The sequence below is a fragment of the Cyprinus carpio genome, chromosome B9 (genome assembly GCF_018340385.1).
Source record: "Cyprinus carpio isolate SPL01 chromosome B9, ASM1834038v1, whole genome shotgun sequence".
NCBI classification, from domain to species: Eukaryota; Metazoa; Chordata; class Actinopteri; order Cypriniformes; family Cyprinidae; genus Cyprinus; species Cyprinus carpio.
The window spans coordinates 21,668,388-21,689,891 of NC_056605.1; the positions used below are offsets into that span (position 1 = coordinate 21,668,388).

The window sequence follows — 21,504 nt, forward strand, 5'->3', positions numbered from 1 at the left end:
AGAGGTTACAGGGCAGTGCTGTTGGTCCTGGGGTTTTCATTTGCTCACAGTTTACTGATTTTACAAACATACACGCTTGATTGATGGATTTGTTTCTGGGGTGCCTCCTCGACGTTGTGTTTGTTCAACCAACCGATCCCCACCTTGCCCTCTTGGTTTTGCTTTAACTTACCTTCAGTTAGTCTCTGTGATGAGCGAAAGACTCTTTTTACTCAGTCTTTTCTCTTCAACAAACATAGTTCTTATCCACCTTGCCTCATATTAGATTAAAATTTAATTCAATTGTATTAAATCTCATATAAATTTACAAACAAAACTTTGCTGTAAGGAATGATGACTGCACTGATCAGCCAACCAGTGCCTAAGTTTTACAATAGGTCAGTTTTATTGTCCACCACAACAGATGAGATTGCTTTTAAGTGTGTTTAGAGTCGTGTTGCTCAGGTTGGTCAGCTATGATGGTCAGCCATCGGCTCCAACAAAGATCTGCGTCAAGGTCGCTAAGAAAAACAAACACTTATTCTGAGAGGGCTTCTCAAGTTACACTGATACAGAGCATGTCTCTGTCTGACATGTTAGGTCTAGTCTGGTCTGGACTGACCCTCCCCTTGCGTCTGTGTGTTTGTCTGTCTCCTCCTGCGTCTGGCCTGGTCAGTGTCCAGTGTGTTTCCTCTCTTCTTGAGACCGTACATTGTGATCTGTCTGACGAGGCCCTTTGTGTCCACCCAGAGGGGCCATAAAAGTGCTGACCCTTTTGTCTGTTAAAACATCTCTCCCCTTCTCTGACTGTCTGCAGAAGAAATACCGTATCGCAAAGGAAGCTTATGAGAGTCTGTTACAAACAGAGAATCTCCCTGCACAGGTGAAGGCAACTACGCTCCAACAATTAGGTGAGTGTGTGTTTTACTTGGTTGTTTTCCTGCTTCCCACAGTCTAAAAAAACCTGGAAATATCAGAATTTGTGATTTGTATGCCTGGAAAAGTCATGGAAGTTAATAATAAGTCATGGAAAAGTCCTGATTTCTGTCATCAGATATGTCTAGTTATGCTCAGCTATTAAATATTTCATCAACTGCAGTGCAGTGTTCACAAAATGATCTTAATCCATCCAGTAATCACAACCAGCTGGGAAAGGTTATGAAAATTCATTGGTTAAAATGTGTGGGAAACCGGACTTTATTTTAAATAGTGGGTTTCCTATGCAGATGATTGTTTGCTGTATGATTTCAGTCTTGATTAGTCAAAGAATGCAATCTGCAACTTTCTGCACAGATTTTGCACACATGATCTGGATCATTCTCAATGCGGTAATAAGGAATGTATGTGGCAAACTGTGGTAAATATTACAATCTTGTTAGGTGGAAAAATAGAGAGCATGCAAGAGGGTGGGGATGTTAATGTTAACTGGCATTTACATTTTTGGAATTCTGCACAGCTGTTTGTGGAATTCTGCAGCCACAAATTCCACAGATGTGTACTGAGGTGTATTTTGAAATAAATTGTAAAGAGAGAATATTTTAAGTTTTTCAGAAATTTTCAGATTAGGTAATTGTTCATCATAATTCATCCATTCAGCTTTCAGACAGTCCTCACTAATGTAACTGCATCATGCCATCTCGCCAAATAATGTTAGTGGGATTCTCAATAACAGCATCCCCAAATGTACAGTCCAGGTTTTCTAAGATATTTTTCAGTTCTCTAGGGTGTACAGTTCTGCCAGATGCAATTGCTAATAATAAATGTACAGATTGCTTTTGGGATACCGTGGTGTGGTTAGAAATCTGAGCATCAATAAGTAATTCAATAATTTGAATAATTGGCACAGTTGCATGTTGTGAATCCTCAAACCCCAACTCTTCATCATACCAATTTCTTTCTTTTGCTAGTCCAAAAAGAAAGTGCAAAAAAAAAAAAAAAACAGCTACCATAAAACCATTGCCACGTTGCCCCTGCAGTTGTCAGCAATGGTCTGGTTGCTGTAGTAACGTGTCCCGGGTGCAGGCGCTTGCCACAGGTGTTAAGAGCTCGGCTGGGATCAGTGCATAGGAGAAGCCAGGCCACATGGGGGAAGTTCTTTGTCTGCACTGCCTTTGTCTGTCTCATTCTCCTTAACAACTTCTGGCTGGCTGGGAATGGAGAGGAGAAGGGCTGTTTGGACAGAGCCATCTCTGCTAAGACCCTTTGAAGCTGGTGGTGGTAGTAGAAACCACCACATCCCCCCGATCCTACTCCACCTCATCTCCCCACCCTACCCTGAAGATAACAAGAGCGAACCATTTGCTTCCTTTACGAGTACCAGTGTAACAGTCTCCACAGTGCACACCATGGCTTAGTGTTGTGGCAGAGAGTGTTCTAGTTGTTTTGTTGAGAATGCAGTTTCTTATTTAATCCTCATGTTTCCCTGCCTCAGGCTGGATGCATCACACGGTCGAACAGTTGGGAGATAAAGCCAACAAGAACAGCTATGCTATTCAATGTCTGCAGAAGTCCCTAGAAGCAGACCCCAATTCGGGACAGTCTTGGTATTTTTTGGGCAGGTAAGCAAAAATGTAACCAGATTTAAATAAAATTCCTCTTCCAAGTATATTATATATTTTTTTTTTAATTGTTTGTATCTTATATTTTTGTTTTACAAAACTGAGTTTGTGTAAATCTTGAATCCACTGTAATTTGCTGAAAGTGTCCAGCATATCCATAATCATTAAATACAATTCTCATATTTAAGCTCTACAACTTGTATGCCTGGAAGTGTCTAGATTTGATGTGTTTTCACTTGTTATGCAGGTGCTACTCAAGTATTGGGAAGGTCCAAGATGCCTTCATATCTTACCGACAGTCTATTGATAAGTCTGAGGCCAGTGCAGATACATGGTGCTCAATTGGGTAAGCTCTTAATGATTGTTGTTTGTGAGGTTAAGCTGGTTCCATTTATTATTTATGTGCATTTCTTGCACATTAAAATGAGATATTCTTGTTTGTTTTTCTGGTAGCTGGGTGTAAATAGGGTAATTTGGGGCAGATGTTGCCTCAGGCTTGGTTTATATTGCTCTCAGGGGAGAGACAGAAATGCTCAATACATTTAAGCTAAAGCATTCACCTCAGAGTTGTGTAATCACTTTCTTATCACAATCTTAACACTGAAAGCAGCTATGTACAAACACAACTTTCGTCCTATCGCAATTTGTGGAAACCCTTTTTACCTAATTAGACCACAAGGAACCTCCCAAAATGTCAGCAAAGCTAATCAGAAAATTTGTATAGTTGTTACAAAATATTTTGAAATGTTTGTCATCCATGGTTTGTCATGGCAAAATTTTATGTGGAAGATATTAATTGTTTCTTGATGGATTAACCTGTGGCAGCTAGTTATGATCCGTCTGTTTATTAAGCTTTCCATTTTTAACCACTCCTCTCTGCTATGCTTGCTTCTCCAGTGTGTTGTATCAGCAGCAGAACCAGCCGATGGATGCACTGCAGGCATATATATGTGCAGTGCAACTGGACCACAGCCATGCGGCCGCCTGGATGGACCTGGGCACACTCTACGAGTCCTGCAACCAGCCACAGGATGCCATCAAGTGCTACATCAATGCCACGTGCAGCAAGTCCTGCAGTAACATCCCAGCTTTAACCGCTCGCATTAAATGCCTCCAGGTAGAGAGAGTGCTTGCGCATGACGTTATCAGGAGAGGAAGTGTACATGTTTCATTTTAATGTGCCTATCATTGTGTTTTTCTTTCGGGAAGATTGTGAACATTGTTCGTTTTTGAGTTCCTTCCTGTTTGAGTTGAATCACCTCCCCTTGTCTGACATATTATACACTGAGGATGATATGAGTGTCATTTTCATCTGTGATTTGATGCATACCACCATTGCATTGACTCGAGCTTAGCTGAATCCGCCACTGAACATGTTTTCTGCGCAATCTTTTTCTAGGCTCAGTTGTGTAATCTTCAGCAAGGTAGTTTACCAAGTAAAAGTAAAATGCTCCCTAGTATTGAGGAGGCATGGAGCCTACCAATCCCAGCAGAGCTCACCTCCAGACAGGGAGCGCTCAACACAACACAACAGGTGAGAACAGATCAGCTAGACAAGCCAGTAGAAACTCTTACACTATCTAATGGTTTAGACTCATTCAAATGATTTGTTAGTGGTAGCTTGGACATTGTGACATTTTAAAGAAATGTTTTGGGTTCAGTACAGGTTGAGCTTGACGCTGTTAGTGGCATGATTGTTCACTACAGAAAACAATTTAAACTTGACCCTTAATTTAATTTTTAACTAAATGTTGCAGTTACAATAAAGTATCTACTGTACAATGAAAGTACAATGAACGGAGTCAGGCAGTTAAAGGGGTCATATGATGCGATTTAAATTTTTCCTTTCTCTTTGGAGTGTTACGAGCTATTGGTGCATAAAGAAGATCTTTAAAGTTGCAAAGACTAAAATCTCAAATATAAAAAGATTTTATAAAAGTTAAGAGTCAGTCACGCCTACCTAAAACGGCTTATTCTAACACTCCCCCACATGTCTATGTCACGATGTGGGAAGATTTGCATAACGCTGCCCAAATCTTCACGCAAAGACAGAGGGCGTAACTTTTATTCTCCCTGTAGCTGCCGGCACCATGTTGTGGAGACGCTGTGTGTTTCGTTGTGAAAGTGAAACTACTTTGTTTGGCCTTCCAAAAGAAGACACAACTAGAAATCAGTGGTTAAGTTGTATTTACAACACTGTTATGGAACAGTTCAACCCAAATATTCAGATGTGTGCAGCGCATTTTGCGGAGGACAAGGACTCTTTCCTGTGAGAGTATCCTACAATCGCAGTGTCTGTTTCTATAAAGTGGGGCAATTCCAACTTTGCAAGGACAGTCTGTGCTTCTGACACACAGCCTGTAAGTACGTTTTCATATGTAAAGGATTTGCCACTGATGATTCAAACGCGAGTTTTGAGTAGTGTAGAGTAACTTATATAGCTAGTTGTTCGTCATTTCTCCGATCACAAATGCAGACATGGTTTTATGTTTACGCAGTGTGATATACAATGCGTAAAAAGACCGTACAAGTCATTATAATCAGTAATTATGTCCCCACTGGATGCAGCAAATGCCTCATTTGTAATGGGCTTTATTGGGTTTGTCTCATCGCGCCGGGACACACAGCATCACAGTTTTAAGGGGTGTAACATTTGTCACTCACTTTTCAGAACGATGAACTTTGTAAAAATCTACGCGTTTCAGAAAGGCGGGGCATAGAGAAGCAACAATAATGTACAGTATGTGGAAAATGTGTTTTTTTTTAACCTTAAACCACATAAACACATTGCATTACACCGAATACACAAAATAATGTTCTTTTTAGCAACGTCATATGACCCCTTTAAAATTAAAATACATGCTTGTTTAAATAGTACAGCCAGAAAATTATTAAATATTATACTAGTGTTGTCAAAATATCGACTTTGGTACCAGTCAGTATTGAAATTTTAAAAAAGTCCATTTCCTGGTAACATTTGAGCACTGATTAGCTGATTCTTATACACTGTTGATTGGTCATTGTGGTCGATCACAGTCATATCTGTTGAGTGTGTGAACACATTGGCCAGTCAGCAGTGTTTAAGAATCAGCTCAACAGCGTTCAAATGTTAGCAGGAAATGGACGTTTTTTAAAACATCAGTACCGACTGGTACCGAAGTCGGTACTTTTGACATCACCATATTATACATGCATACTATCATAAAAAATTTGAGGTCACTAATTTATTTATTTGTCTATAAAAAATTATCAAAGAGTTCTGGAGAAAAAAAGGCTATCACAGTTTCCACAAGACTATTAAGTAGCACAGCTGTCAGCGTTTATAATCAGAAATGTTTCTTGAGAACCAAATCAGCTTATTAGAATGATTTCTGAAGGATCATGTGAAACTAAAAGGAAGTTGATGAAATTAAGAATATAATGAACATTTTTTAAACTTTTTTTATATTGTAACTATTTTACAATACTACTGCTTTTACTGTATTTTGGGTCAAATAAATTAAGCTTTGGTGAGCAAAAGAGACTTCTCTTAAAAACATTAAAAAAAAAAAAACTTTCAGTATGGCCGTATGTTATTTTGAATCAGCAGAAGCCCCATAACCACAGATCTTGTATAACAAATGCTGTTGAATGAGCTTAGCCTGTATTAATCCCCTGACATTCCTTTAATGAAACATCAAAGTGTGTGGTAAGGCCTGACTTCATGATTAAGTACCACTAAATGGTCCTTAATTTCCAGTCATACAGAACAATGTTGTTGTTAACATTGATTCTGGACAATAATCTTAAACTGCTAAGGTTTAAAGTTATTTCCTCTAGTTCATTAGACCATAGCACTCATCAGCACACATCATCCTTTGTTTCAACATATTGGTCACTAATTTTTAAATCTGAAAATTATTATATATTTTCCATATATTTAACAGATATAATTAAGAGTAAGAAAGTTGGCATAAATATAATCCTTATGCTTATTGTGTAAGGGAGCAGTTTGACACTGAAACGTTAATATTGATTTTTATGCAATAAATGCAATTTTGGTTACTCTAGTGAAATGTTCGTGCAACTGTCCTAGCTGCAATTTTGTATTTGTTGCCAATAGCAGACCACCTGCAAAGCTCGTCAGAGCAATGAAGCCCAGTCCCAAATCCCAGGCCAGTCTCTTCCCCCTCATATGGTCTCTGGCCAGACTGATGACCAGTCCAGCCCAGCCAAAAGGAAGAGGACTGCAAGTCCAGCCAGGGTACTAGAGGACAGCATTTTAGTTTGTTTAATCTGTTACAACTATCAGGCAATGTTTGTGATTATTCACTAGTTTCTCTTCTCACCATCAGAATTCACCAGATTCCTGGGAAAATGATCCAGGTCATCATCAAGTCCCCAACTGGAGTTTAACCCCACAGAAGCTTCAGGTTGGTAGATTCAGTGTTTATGGTTGTTTCTATATCTTTAAATTGTTGAATATTATTGATTTATGTTAGGGATGCAACGAAATGAAAATTCTGGACCTAAACCGAAAATTCTGGATACACTTGGCTGAAAATGCTTTGTAATGATTAGTTATTATTTTATTAAATAATATAAAGTAATTTTGTAAAACTTTTTAATTTAACGCAATAATTTTAATGATACTGAATTTATAAAAACACACGCCAATAAAATAACCACACTTTTACTGAAAGTAACAATAAAACTGGACAGAATTTATATTAATATTGGTAACACTATACAATTAGGTTCATTAGTTAACTACTTTATTTAACATGAACTAAGACTGAACAATAGTTCTTCAGCATTTATTAATCTTGGTTAATGTTAATTTCAGCATTTACTAATGCATTACTAAAATCAACAGTTGTGCTTGTTAACAGTTAATGCACTCTGAATTAACACGAACTAACACTGTATTCTCATTAACTAACATTAAGAAAGATTAATTAACACATGAACTAATAGAACCTTATTGTAAAGTGTTACCTTAATATTAAATGGCAATATATTATTTTTATTAATTTCCATTCAACAGAATCAGATATAACTTTTTACAACTAGTTGTCCAAATAATGTATAAACCTACAAAGCTATAATTATCAGAGCATGTGAGCAGAGCATAGCGTCATGAGAGGGTAGTGTCCGGTTGCCCGGTACAGCTGTACCATGTTACAGCACAGTAGCGCTATTGCAAACAGGAACAAGTGTACTACATAGAAATTTCCTATTTTTGCATTTTGAGCTTTGTTATTTGAGCAGACTTTGAGCATGAGCTGTAGGCTACTACATGAACGGAACACACATTCATAGAGCGGGATATTGAGTGGAGCATCAACAGTGATGAGGAGAGTAAATCCTGCGTGGTGAACACTGCCAGCTGGGGCGGTGCGGGATGCGCCATGTATTATTTTAAGTATATTTTTGGCACATGTTTTCAGCCGTTCTTTTGTTTCGGCTGAAAAATCGGTGCACCCCTAATTTATGTACATTAACAGGCAACTTTTTCCTTTTGTTTTTTAATTAAGTTTCTCAATTTCACCAAGGCTGCATTTATTTGACCAAAAAGTATGATAAGAACACTAATATTGTGAAATAGTATTATAATTAATAACATTTTCAATTTAAATAATTTTTAAAACATTTATTCCTGTAATGACAGCTGAATTTTCAGCACTCATTATGCCAGTTGTCAGCGTCTTATGATTTTCAGAAATAATTTTATGCTCAAGAAGCGTCTGCTGTTATCATCAATGATGAAAACTGTTTTTTCTGCTAAACCGTGATGCACTGGCATTCTAAATTTAAATGTCTATTTATTTTATTAATTCTTTAAACAGTGATGCATTCATCAAAAGTCACAGTACAGAAATTTATTACAAAAGATTTCTATCTCAAATAAATGCTGTTCTTTTTTAACTTCAAAGATCATGTGACACTGAAGGCTGAAGTAATGGCTGCTGAAAATTCAGCTCTGTTACCAGAGAAATAAACAATATTGCTTTTTTTTACTGTATTTTTGATTGCATACATGCAGCCTTGGTTAAAATGAGAAAATTCTTTCAAAAACCATTAAAAAAAAAACTTAATTCTTAAGTACTTTTGACCTTTTGATATTATGCTAGAGCTGGTGCAAAGCAAACTATTCTGGTTTTGTTGTTGTTGTTTTTTACTCAGCTTCTGGAACAGTTACGGACCAACAGGGCTAATCTGAAGCCAGTGCAGCTGCAGATGCTGGAACAGTTGGAAAAGCAGCTCAGTCTAATGCAACAGAATCAGCAGGTGTGTGTCATGTATAGTTGTGCATAGAAAACTGCAAACTTTTAGACAGATTTAACTTACTGAGTTTTCGATACTGATGGTCTTGCTCTCCCCAACAGATGAGGCTGAATGCTATGGGTCAGATACGACCCAGTGTGTCCAACGGTCCTATAGCCGACCCCTCACTGCCTATGAACTCTAATTCCACATCCTCCTCTCAACATCCACACATTGCTCTTTTCCGCACACCCTCCGCCCACTCACGATGTGCTGCTCAGCAAATAGCCAATGGACCTATCCCTGCAAGCCCCGCCCCATGCACGGCCGGAACCATGGGTAATGCAGATGCCATCTCTGTGGGCAATAATCACCTCCCAGGATCGGGGAGCAACGGAAATGTGCCTTACTTGCGGCAAAACGCACTACCTCATAACTGCACAAACCCCACCAGCAGCAGCTCGGATGATGAACCGTGGAAAAGCCAACACATCAACTCCACTCAAGTGAGATTAAATGTCCTGGTCAATATGATAAGATCGTAATTATCATGTTATTTAAGATAAGAGAGTTTTATAGGGTCATTCTGTGTCAAATCAATTTTCAGAAACTTCTCAAGCTCAAAATTTTAAAAGATTAACATGATGAAAGCCAAAATATTAAATGTCATGGATAGATATTTCCAGAGTAGTCCACTGTTTCATAGAACGGGTTCAAAATTACAATCTTTACCTGAGATTTGGAGCCAAATTACAGCGGGGTACAAAGGAGTTTAGAAAGATGCATAAAAAATGGATATTCATCTTGATTTTCTGCTTGTCTGTTGTGTTTCTCTAATTTTAAATTCTTAAAGTTAAATGTAAGAATAACAATTTCACTGCTTAACCCTGCATTATTTACACTTTATCTTTATTGCAGGGGCTTCAGAGGAGTCCAGGTTCATTTTCAGCAGGTCCCAATGGCGAGCAGCCTCTCTCTTCCGCTGGGACGTCCCAGCCTACCCCGACAGCCGTCACTGGTGTTCCAAATCAGGTCGGACCTTCGGCCACAGCCAGCGACACTTTAGCGCAGGAGGCCAGTCACAATCATCTCCCCTCCCCTAGCTCCCATCACTCTGCTACCTCAGGTGGACAGCAAGGCATGGTGCACACCAAAGAGAGCAAGCCTTCAGGAAACGGGCATCCCACAGGGACACCTAACAGCACTGCCACTGCAGAAGGACTGCCTAATCACGTCCATCAGGGCCAGGCAGACGCTGCTGGGGCGAAACCCTGCTCACCAGGTGTACTTAGTTCAGACAATCCTCAGCTCTCTGCCTTGTTGATTGGAAAAGCCAATGATAGTAATAATAGTAATGGTGGTGGGTTGACGGCTGCCGGCACAAAGGTTAACAACGTTCACCCAAGTCTGCACCAGGGGCTAAAGGCGCAGGAGAACTCGGTGGCCTCCTCCCCGTGTTCTGCCATGTCCACGGCCACACCCTCACCTAAATCAGCAGACCATCACAGCACTCAGAACAGTGTTAACAGCCTTAACAGCCCCACGCTCAATGGCAAAGGTCTGGAGGACTCTCAGAGCCCCCTGAAGGTGGCATCTCCGCTGGTTTGTCATAAACCCAAGCCTCCCTCGTTCGCCCCGTGGTCTTCTGTCTCCATCTACCCCAGCTCCAGTGACGTGCTCAAAGCATGCAGGTGAGTTACCAATTCCAGTATCCATTTGGTGTTGTGCAAAATTCCAGACAGATTTCTTGACGGGTTTTGTGCTGATTTTTTGGTTATGTTTATACCAAGCCACCTTAACAGGATTATAAGTTTTTTTTTTTTTTTTTTTTTTTGTGTCTGTGCATATAAATTACATAGCTAGACCATATTATCACCTTTTTTGCTCTAATACAAATCCATCCTAGTTGATTTGGTTTAAATCTGCTGTAAAATGGTTTAGGCTGATGATTTGATGTATTGTTTGGATTTGTGCTAGAAAGAGATTTGCAGTGGTGAGCTGTTTATTATTTGGAAGGTAGTTACTTGTTGATATTGGAAGGTAAATACATGTTGATTAGTGTTAGATTTTTTATAATATGATTTGCATTGATGGGAAACGTCATGGGATGTGTCAACTAACTATGTTAGGGGTGTGTCTGTAAAATATACAGCTGTGTGTGGTTCTTTTCAAGATGGTCTTTGATTGCTTTCAATACACTTCAAAAGTAGTACCCTATTGTTTAAAAGTTTGGGGTCAGTATGTTTTTTTGGTTTGCAAAAATTGATGGTTTTATTTAGAGAGGATGCACTAAATTGAGCAAAAGTAACAGTAAAGACATTTTATAATTTTTCAAATGTTTCTATTTGGACATTCTTTTGAACTTTCTATTCAAAGAATCTTGGAGAAAAAAAGTCTATCAAGGTTTCCACAGAAATATTATGCAGCACAACAGTTTTCAAAATTGATAACTATTTAAAATGTTTTGTGACACTAAATACATTAAAACAACAGTATTTCACAATATTAATGCTTTTATTGTATTTTTGATCAAATAAATGTAGCCTTGGTGAGCATAAGAGGCATTAAAAATGTAATTCCTTACAGACCCCAAACTTTTAAACAGCAGTGTATGCACAGGTTTATTTGTTTATTTATTTATTGTAGTGCTAATTTCATATGTACAGATTTGTTTGTTTATTGGAGTGCTAATTTCAAATGCATTTGTTAACCCATCTAGTGCCTAGTAGTAAGCAAAACTGATAATTTTATTTTTTTTACGCCGCAGCATATTAAAAAAAGCTATTCCATCATTAAAAATGACAGCAAAAGTGCCACACTACCCAACAACACAGTCAGGCAGTGTCAAACTTGTCAGTTTTCACTATCACCAAGGTTCCGCTTCCAAACAAAAACCAGCATGACTACCCTCCAGCTTCACAGCTGTAATTATTTAAAGAAATTTTAGTTCCTGACCTTTTGGACCCTCTGCCGTGTTGTTTAATGTAGGACATTTCCTCAGTGCTTTCAGTCTTATTACACTGTTTGTTTTGACTGGAAGGGCTGTTGATGGGGAAGGACATTGCCAGTATGTCTCTCTGTCTCTAGTGATCTGGTTTATGGCTCCACCTGTTTCTAGAAAGCAACAGCACATGTACAGACCCTCAGTGTCCCTGTCATGTTGAGGAGAATACATCAGAGATTACAGTCTTCACTGTAGCATGCAATCAATTAAAATGAGATTTGGATAATATAAAAAGATTACGTTACATTACATACAGCCATTTGGACATGTGCATATGAATATCTTATGAAAATTATTTTGCAGAAACCTGGGGAAGAATGGTGTGTCCAGTAACAGCATCTTGCTGGACAAGTGTCCCCCTCCACGGTTACCACCTGCACCCTTCCCTCCTCTGCCAAAGGACAAGCTCAATCCTCCCACCCCTAGTATTTATGTGAGTAATATAAACCTGGTTGCTCTTTATCTGCTCTCTCTAGTATTACTGCCGTCTTGCTATTTACTAGTCAAAATACAATGCAGTTGCACCTTAAGGCATTTGTTGCCATGGAAAAGAAGTCAACTTTGTTTGACCTTAATTTATGCTTGCACAATTATACGCTTTTTTTTTTAATTCCAAGCTTTTATTTTCTCCAGTCAAATAAATCTACTTTTTAAATCCTTGGCAGTTGGAGAACAAGAGGGACGTTTTCTTTCCACCGCTACACCAGTTCTGCACAAACGCAGCCAACCCCGTTACAGTAATCCGTGGCCTGGCTGGGGCACTCAAGCTGGGTGAGAGTGCGTTTCTGGGCGCTTGTGCACATTTGAGTGCTTGCCAAAGCACTGTGTATGTGTGAGCGCTGATCTGTGGTCTGTATTATTTTAATTTTCCCTTTTATGGGTTTTGTTGCATATTAGCACCTTTGTTTAAATGATTATGTTGTAGTTTTTGTGTCTGCGCATTCAGTCAGGAGCCATTTAGCAAAAAGTGAGTTTTGGCACAAGTTTCAGGATGACTAGGGTGTAAATGACGACAGCACCATCTGCATGTTGAAAGTGGCATTACATGGGAGCATCTTAAAAAGGTTTAAAGGGTTCTTCTTAAATGGATTTTTTATGTACCTGCTCTTCAAACCTCATACATGACATGATGGAATATATACTTTTGCTGTCAGATGGGCTCTGATGGTCTAATTGGGGAAAGTGACATTCAATTTTAAATTTAGATTCTGACTGATATTGTATGCTTGTTATTGTGTGTGTCATAAAATATCAGTGTTAGACATTATATATGTCATCATTACTGTGTGGCAAGTTGCTGTTTGGGATATTTTGGCCATTTGGACAAAATTTGTATACTGCCTGTCATGTCAAATGGCAAAGAAAGTGTTTGTCCATATTTTTCTACATATGGCCTCAATCTATGCACAAGGTTTTGAAATCTTAACCTCATATTCATGTTCGAGTTGTAGAAAAGGTTCTTCAGCTTAATGATGGTTTATATGCAGGTGGCCTAAGTTCCATTCCAGCACTTCTTTTCCTCTCGATGTCTCTAGTTGCTACTTTAAAAATGCTGAAAAATTCTATTCTATCACACATTCTCTTCATACCTTAAACATGCAAAAAATAAATTATTATTGTTTAATAATAAACAAAATATTTAATTAATATATTTCTTTCTGTTTTAACCCTTTGTTTTCATCAGTTGACATTGTGCTGTCTTTCTCTTCATGTCAGACCTAGGATTGTTCTCTACCAAGACTCTGGTGGATGCCAACCCAGAGCACCTGGTGGAGGTGAGGACTCAGTTATCTCAGCCCACTGATGAGAACTGGGATCTGACAGGAAGCAGGAAGATGTGGCGTTTTGAGAGCAGCCGGTCTCACACCACCATCGCCAGATACGCTCAGTACCAGGCCTCGTCTTTCCAGGAATCGTTGAGGGTGAGTCGTCATAATTCCCACATTAAGAAAAAAAACATGCAAACCCAAGATGTCTGGAGATTACCTTAATATTTTATTCGTGAATTCAGTTTAATGTGGATATTTTGTTTGGAACAAATTTTTTTTCAACTCTCTACTTAAAAATAATTACCACAATTTTCCACTCTTAATTGTCCATTGGCTCTGTACTGGGGCCAGTATGTCAACAATCTACATTTCCTCCTCATGCCAAGAGTTCGGTTGCGTGTATGTTTTTGTGTGACTATCATGCCATTTGGGAGTTGTTGTTGTTGTTGTTTTTTTTTTACTGAGATTTTTGACAGTGGTGCATTAGCACTTTGAAGCAATCCAAAAACTTGAAGCGTTTGCTCTCAGCCAGCTGTGTTGGAGATATAGACAGACATTGAATGCTGATGATACTGTGAAACGCTTTATGATTGGTGCTTGGATTCTAATGGTTGCTTTTTTACATTTTTTTTTTTTTTTTTTTTTTTTTTTTTTATCTAACAGGAGGAAAATGAAAAGAAAGGGCAGAAAGACCACTCAGACACAGAATCTGCTCCGTCAGAAAAGTAAGTCCATGTTCAATTAAAGTCTAAATGTTTGAAACACTTTTGACAGAAACATAGTCTGTAACTGGAGCCTGCATTTGTTTCAGTGTGGTCCGCAGAAGAAAAGGTCCCTTTAAGCAAATCAAGTTTGGGACTAACATTGACTTGTCAGATGAGAAAAAGTAAGTGCACACTGGCTCTGTTCCCCTTCTAAGCATTCAAGCACAAACCATCTAGTATGCAATACAAAGTTGCAGATCTGCTCGCGCTTTAAAGGATTAGTTCACTCCAGAGTAAAACATTACCTGATAATTTACTCACCAAGATGTCATCCAATATGTTAATGTCTTTTGTTCTTCAGTCAAAAAGAAAGTGAAAAAGTGAAGAAAAAAAAGTGAAAGTCGTGACATTTGCCAAGTATGGTAACCCATACTCGGAATTGGTGCTCTGCATTTAACCCATCCAAGTGCACACACACAGCAGTGAGAAGTGAACACACCGTGAACACACACCCTGAGCAGTGGGCAGCTATATCCAGTGCCCGGGGAGCAACTGGGGGTTCAGTGCCTTGCTTCAGCCATGGGTATTGAGGGTGGAAGAGAGTGCTGTTCATTCACTCCTGCCAGCACCGAGACTCGAACCTGCGACCTTTGGGTTACAAGTCCAAATCTCTAACCATTAGGCCACAGCTGCCCCTAAATTAAAGTTTTTGAGGAAAATATTCCAGGATAGTGGACTTTTTCTTTATCAGGAAATTTTATTTCTGGAGTAAACTAGTCCTTTAAAGTCCCAAAGTGATTGTGAAGCCTTTTTTAATGAAAATGCATTTGCAGGCACATTTGGTTGTAAAATTGAAGATGTATATTAGATATATATCATTATTACAGTTTAACCCTCATGTTGTGTTCCTGTCATTTTGACCCACGTTAAATTTCAAAAAAAACTATATATATTTAAAACACATTACAAAAAAAAAAACGCCGCCCACCATCTAAAAAACTCCCGGGCATCAAACAAGTGCAACTCCTATCTCTTTGAATGGGGAAACATCAAATTCTACAAAACTGTTCACTAGGCTTGCGATTAAATTTCATATTTGAAATCACCAAAGAAATCTGATAACAACTGTGTAATAAATGTTGTTTATTTTGCTCAAATAATGTTATAAAAAGTGTATTATTCAGGCTAGATCAACCAGTGCGTATGCGCAGTCCTGAGCACACGTCTCAAAACTCTGACTATTTCTATAGAAACCGGGACGCTTCTAACGCCAGCTGCAGTGACGCACTGACTTTACCGATTAGCAATTGGCTCCTTCATTCAGAAGGCGGGGCTTCCTGTGATTGAGCGGCCATATTGAATGTTGCATTTTTCCCCATTCAGAACTATACGAGTGACACGTCTTGGGTATTCTATGGTCTTTGACTGAACTTACTGACTCTATGGTGAATAAGCTTAGATCAGTGAGGCCCATGACCAATCCTAATTGAAAGAAAACAAGTTGACAAAAGGATTGAATCCAAAATTTGGTGATAATTTGTCATAATGAGAGATTTACAAGCAATTTTAAAAGGCCTGTCAATTTTGACCAGTAACCCTTAATTGGGTAAAGGATTTTCAGCACAAATGTTAAAATAGGCTTTTCCTATTTTTAGACTTTTTAAAATTGAACTTTATAGCTGTGATAGTAGACTGTAGTGTTGAATAGAGCTTCCCAATGTGCTAATTTGGTCATTTAGAAAGGTGCTTATTACTTTTCTTGTTAAATGAGAGAAAGATTTCTTGGCAGAAAATGATTGCCGCTTCAATTAGTGTGGAACAGCTACAGTGCTGGTTTCTGTTTCTGTAGTATTGATTACACTTTTATTTCTTGTAAAAAATTATTTTTTTTGTCATTTATTTATAATAGAAATAGTTACAATAATTTATAACAAATGTCTTAACAGTAATTCTTGATCAATTTGATGAATTGTAGGATAATAGTAACCTTGCAGAATCTGAAATAACTGTAATATTTTAAACACTTGTTTCTTTAATGGTCAAATGTCCTTTATAAAGGCAGTTAGCCACTTGAGTTCATGAAGTGTTTTTTACCATGGTGAAAAGGCACTCAGCTTCTTGTTGTGCTTAATAACCTTTAACAGTAATAAAATCACTTTAATGCATGCCTCATGTGGTTTAGTGCTTCATCGAGATGCTCTAGAGAGTTTAATTGAAGTCTGAAGGAGGATTGCGAGTGTTAAATCGGCCTCTTCAGACCTCTTGCAAGAGTTATGATTGAACGGGGAACATGTTAGGTCGCTGCATCTGACCTCTTCGCCCTGTGGCCTTGCAGGTGGAAGCTGCAGCTGGCTGAGTTGAGTAAGCTGCCTGCCTTCGTGCGGGTGGTGTCTGCAGGGAATCTGCTCAGTCATGTGGGCCACACCATTCTCGGCATGAACACAGTCCAGCTCTATATGAAGGTCCCAGGCAGCAGGACACCAGGTCAGCTCATGGGCACACAAGCACATGCAGATCTCACCGTGCTTTACCAAGACATTTCTCAAATACAGACGTTACAGAGTTGAAAGTCGGGATGTTAATAAAAACGATTTCTTTTTCCATTCAGGTCATCAAGAAAATAACAACTTCTGCTCTGTGAACATTAACATCGGCCCTGGAGATTGTGAATGGTTTGCTGTTCCTGAGCAGTACTGGGGTGTCATGAATGACTTCTGTGAAAAGTAAGCACAAGCAAAAAAGCTTTAATGCTGCTAAAACACCTAACCATAAGATTAATGTAAAATATGAATTTAGGCTTGTTTGTAAGTCTGTGTCTTATTGACTGACATATTCTTTATGCAGGAATAATATAAATTACCTAATGGGCTCATGGTGGCCAGATCTAGAGGACTTGTACGAGGCCAATGTTCCAGTGTATCGCTTTGTCCAGCGACCAGGTGATCTGGTCTGGCTTAATACAGGCACTGTGCATTGGGTTCAGGCTATTGGCTGGTGCAACAACATTGCCTGGAATGTAGGACCACTCACTGGTAAATATGTCAAGTTGCTTATTACTGATATTGGACCACCAGGGGCCAAAACGGGCATAGGATTGAAAATAGACCAAAATTTGTGCACACTGTACGGACACTCTTGACCAGGGGTCTTCAATTAAAACCGCTTGAGGGCCAGTAATGAACTCGCTTCACCAGACAATTGTATATAAAAACAGTTGGTGGTTTTTGCCAGACCAGGGTATCTGCAGTATATTTAAGCTTAAATTCAAAACTTTTAAAAACCTTTTCAAAAAATGAAAATAAATGACTAAAAAGCATGATTTACAATTCAGATTCACGTTTTCACAAAAACAGAAGGTTTTATAAAATGATAAACGTCACATTTCAGCCATTGAGTCAAAGGTATCATTTCTTATAATTTAAACCGTTATTATCAATCAAGTGTTATTTAATTAAATAACATAAATATATTTACAGTCTTAATTGTTTAAGTTTTTATAATACGTTATCTTGTCAAGCCACCAGTTCACATTTATTACTGTTTTTGCTGCTTAAAAACATAGGTTGATTTTCACATTGGTCTTTGACAGCAGCAGACGGGCTGATTGAAAATGGAAAATCATTCTCTTCCAGCAGGTGGCGCTTTTGGAACGGCAGTACACAAAGCAGCGCAGCAGCTGACTTTGAAATGTGCAACACTCAAATTTATTCAATGAATAGCCTTTTAAAGTTTAATCACAATTCTTGTCTTTCTGTCCCCCTCCTGAAATCAAAATTAAGGCTTTCTTGTACTATTTAAGACTTTTTAAGGACCCGTCAACTTTCCAAAATGTTGAAAATACCATTTATTTAATTACGTCAAAAGCCTTCACGGTCTGCATGGACGCATTTCACAGTAGGGATTCAGACCGGAGTCCGCCAGTTAATTATTTAAATATTTTGTGTTTTTTGAGATCATTTTATCAAACAAGGATACATATATTTAATTTTGAAAGGCCATGATTAAAACAAAAACAAAACGCTGTCTTGGTAGGTAGCTCATTTGGGTTTTAAACAATTATGAATATCAATTTTGAAGAAGGTGATATTTTACAGTCTTATAAAGTAAAATATAATAATAAAAGTGAAACAATAGTAGTATATTTGATAAAGCCTTAAACCTCACGTTAAAATGTAGTTCATCTATTTGTTAATTGTTCAAAACGATGAGTTCTTATTTGTTCTTCCTCAGTGCATCAGTACAAGTTAGCTGTGGAACGCTATGAGTGGAACAAACTCCAGAGTGTCAAATCCATCGTTCCCATGATTCACCTCTCTTGGAACATGGCCAGGAACATCAAAGTGTCAGACCACAAACTCTTTGAGATGATCAAGTGAGTCTACTGCACCACATTTATGAATATGGTTCTTTGAGAAGACAAAATGAAGTTTAGCGTGACTGAAATTTTAAGCAGATTAATGGAAGTGTTAAATTAGGTCTGTTCCTCCTCCTCAGGTATTGCTTGTTGAGGACACTAAAGCAGTGTCAGACGTTGAGGGAGGCGCTTATAGCTGCTGGAAAAGAGCTAGTTTGGCATGGAAGGACCAAGGACGAGCCTGCGCACTACTGTAACATCTGTGAGGTGTGTATTCTTCACCAAAGGGTCTTTATATTTGAATTGCCTGTAAGTTGTAAATAATAGACAATAGTTTTTTATTAAGAAATAAATGTTTGCTTTGGCACATTTGTTTGAAATTACATAATCATCACATGAGGTGAAGACTTCAGTCATATCAGTGATCTAGAAAAAGCTCTTTTTACATTTCTCATAATGGATATATCAGGAAATGTTTAAAAAGGACTTTGTCAAACCTGAAAAATTAATTAAAAATAGTGCTGTCAAATGATTAATCACATCCAAAATAAAAGTTTTTGTTAACATAATATATGTGTGTACTGTGTATATTTACTATGTATATATAAATACAAACACATGCATGTATATATTTAAGAAAAATGTTTTTATATTTACACGTATATACATGTAAATATTTTCGAAATGTATGTATGTGTTTGTATTTATATATACATAATAAATATACACAGTACACACATAATATAAAAAAAAAAACTTATATTTTATATGATAAAAATCGATTTAAAAAAAAAAAAAAAACACAACCAAAAAAAAATGTAATTATTATTATGCATAGAAAAATCATGAAAATGTTAAGTATTTAAGTATATCATTTAAAATATTTCTAGATATGCTCAGCTTTCAAATATTTATTTGGCTTGAAATTTCAATTTAAATGTGATCTCTATTTAAAGTGATTTTATTTTTAAATTCTTATCATTTAATCACAAACAGTTGGAAGCGTCATAAAAAAGTGGTTGGAGAAAACCTCTGTGTTTATTCTTTATCCCACTCATCATGACCATGGAAAAAATATCCCTGTGATGTTGAATGTTGAAATATATTAATTTTTAGATTCTAGCATTTCTTTTTTTCTAGTAATTTCATACAAGGCTTTATTTTTAGATCCTAGAATTTCTCTCCTAGTAATTTTATACAAGGCTTTGTGAAGTCAACCATTAGGTAATTAATATTAGTCATTAGGTAATTAATATTAGTCATTAGGTAATTAATATAATAAATAAAATATTTTTACACTTTCACCAGTTTTGTTGTTTTTGCTTTAACCTGGTTTTGCCAAAAACATAAAAAATTACATGTAAGGTTTTTTCATTCATTTTTATTTTAATTATATTAATGAGATTATTTAATTATATTATTCCATTTTCATTTGATTGGGTCTTTTCTATTCATGGACATTTTAATATTATTTTATTTTGTATTTTTTTTGTTATGGCAGGTGGAGGTCTTTGATCTGCTGTTTGTCACCAGTGAGAGTAACTCATGTAAGACATACGTGGTGCACTGCCAGGGCTGTGCTCGGAGGTTCAGCCCTAACCTTGAGAACTTTGTGGTTTTAGAGCAGTACAGAATAGAGGACCTCATGCACGTGTGCGACCAGTTCACGTTAGTAAGTCTCAAAGCCCTTATTCTGACCTTCTCTAGATCTGATTAATGGTCTCAGGTAGCAAGAAAAGGGCATGCTTAATATGCTCTGACTGTTTCCACAGGCCCCACCCCTGCCCTCCTCCTCAACTTGACGTTAACATTAACGGTTCTTCGGATAACACCCTGGAACGCAACGCATCTCTTTCTGATATTCAGGAGACCTGACCCAGTTCCACACCACTGGTTTCTGTAGCAAACCCCACAAGGCTGCTGGTTCTAAGCTGTTTGTCTATGCAACCTTGCCAAGTATGGAGTTTCGGCCCACTGGAGTGAAGTGGTTTCGTCTCCATCTTCAATACTGTTTCAGCTTGTTCAGCACCACTTCTCTTTGAAACACGAACTACAAATAGACTTATTGCTGTGGAAAAATGGTTTTGTGTATATACCACAAATGGCAAAATCACTCAAAACTACTGACTCTCTTTTTATTTTACTGTTGCGTTAATTCTCCTTTTTTTTTCTTTTGTCTTCTGTACTTCATGTACAAGTTAATACATGATTTTCTTTCAATCTTCCTTTAAGTAGGGCTTTTTGTTCAACATTTTCTTTAGGTAATAAAAAAGAGAAATTTGTAATGTGAATTTTTTTTTTTCTTTTTAAATATTTTTTTGTCTTTTTCTTAAGGAAAAAGTTAAGTTGGGGGGGTTATTATAACCGTAAGATATTCAACTTTGTTGTGTTTTTTTTTTTTTTTTTTTTAACTTTGTTGTGTTTTTTTTTTTTTTTTTTTTTTTTTTTTTCTAATCTTGTTGTAAATTTACACTATTTATAAATATTTATTGCTTGAAAATATTTGTTGATGGAATGCTGTTATTTTTTTCAGAGTTCCTGCCATTAAATTTTATGGAGTAATGTAATTTTGAACATTTCTCTTTTTACATTTTCTATACATGAATAAAACTGCTTAGCAAGCATTGTACAGAAACATGAAGATTGATATGGTTTATGGGTTACTAATCAGAGTTGTCTTTGTAATTAAAATATTCTTCTTTTGTGATGAAGTTCCTTGTCTTTTCTGTGACTTTTATTTTTGCAATTTGAAGACTGATTTTACTTTATTTTTTCCCAAATATGTCTCAATGTTTGTTTGCCAGCTGTGCTTTGATAACCTAAAGATCCTTCACTTGAGATATACTGATGAGATTACACAGTCCATTTCATGTTTTGGTCTAGAACCTGT

The 21,504-nt window shown here is 37.4% G+C and overlaps 1 protein-coding gene across 7 annotated transcripts in view; it reads left to right on the forward strand.

The window, feature by feature from the left end:
- LOC109095461 (lysine (K)-specific demethylase 6A) overlaps window positions 1-20,964 on the forward strand; it is a 47,442-nt gene extending 26,478 nt beyond the window's left edge. For 4 of the 7 annotated variants that reach the window (XM_042731539.1, XM_042731541.1, XM_042731545.1 and 1 more), the window contains 22 exons: window positions 797-890; window positions 2,411-2,537; window positions 2,785-2,883; window positions 3,435-3,654; window positions 3,937-4,071; window positions 6,640-6,780; window positions 6,872-6,949; window positions 8,703-8,807; window positions 8,906-9,289; window positions 9,702-10,474; window positions 12,091-12,220; window positions 12,453-12,558; window positions 13,504-13,709; window positions 14,220-14,281; window positions 14,368-14,442; window positions 16,596-16,744; window positions 16,869-16,983; window positions 17,105-17,292; window positions 18,491-18,632; window positions 18,755-18,881; window positions 20,116-20,286; window positions 20,387-20,964. In XM_042731539.1, the coding sequence (XP_042587473.1) occupies window positions 797-890; window positions 2,411-2,537; window positions 2,785-2,883; window positions 3,435-3,654; window positions 3,937-4,071; window positions 6,640-6,780; window positions 6,872-6,949; window positions 8,703-8,807; window positions 8,906-9,289; window positions 9,702-10,474; window positions 12,091-12,220; window positions 12,453-12,558; window positions 13,504-13,709; window positions 14,220-14,281; window positions 14,368-14,442; window positions 16,596-16,744; window positions 16,869-16,983; window positions 17,105-17,292; window positions 18,491-18,632; window positions 18,755-18,881; window positions 20,116-20,286; window positions 20,387-20,416 (3,657 nt within the window). In that variant the 3' untranslated portion in view covers window positions 20,417-20,964. The remainder of the gene's footprint in view (window positions 1-796; window positions 891-2,410; window positions 2,538-2,784; window positions 2,884-3,434; window positions 3,655-3,936; window positions 4,072-6,639; window positions 6,781-6,871; window positions 6,950-8,702; window positions 8,808-8,905; window positions 9,290-9,701; window positions 10,475-12,090; window positions 12,221-12,452; window positions 12,559-13,503; window positions 13,710-14,219; window positions 14,282-14,367; window positions 14,443-16,595; window positions 16,745-16,868; window positions 16,984-17,104; window positions 17,293-18,490; window positions 18,633-18,754; window positions 18,882-20,115; window positions 20,287-20,386) is intronic. The other 3 variants (XM_042731540.1, XM_042731542.1, XM_042731543.1) reach the window with 2 other exon arrangements.
- The last annotated feature ends 540 nt before the right edge of the window (window positions 20,965-21,504 follow it).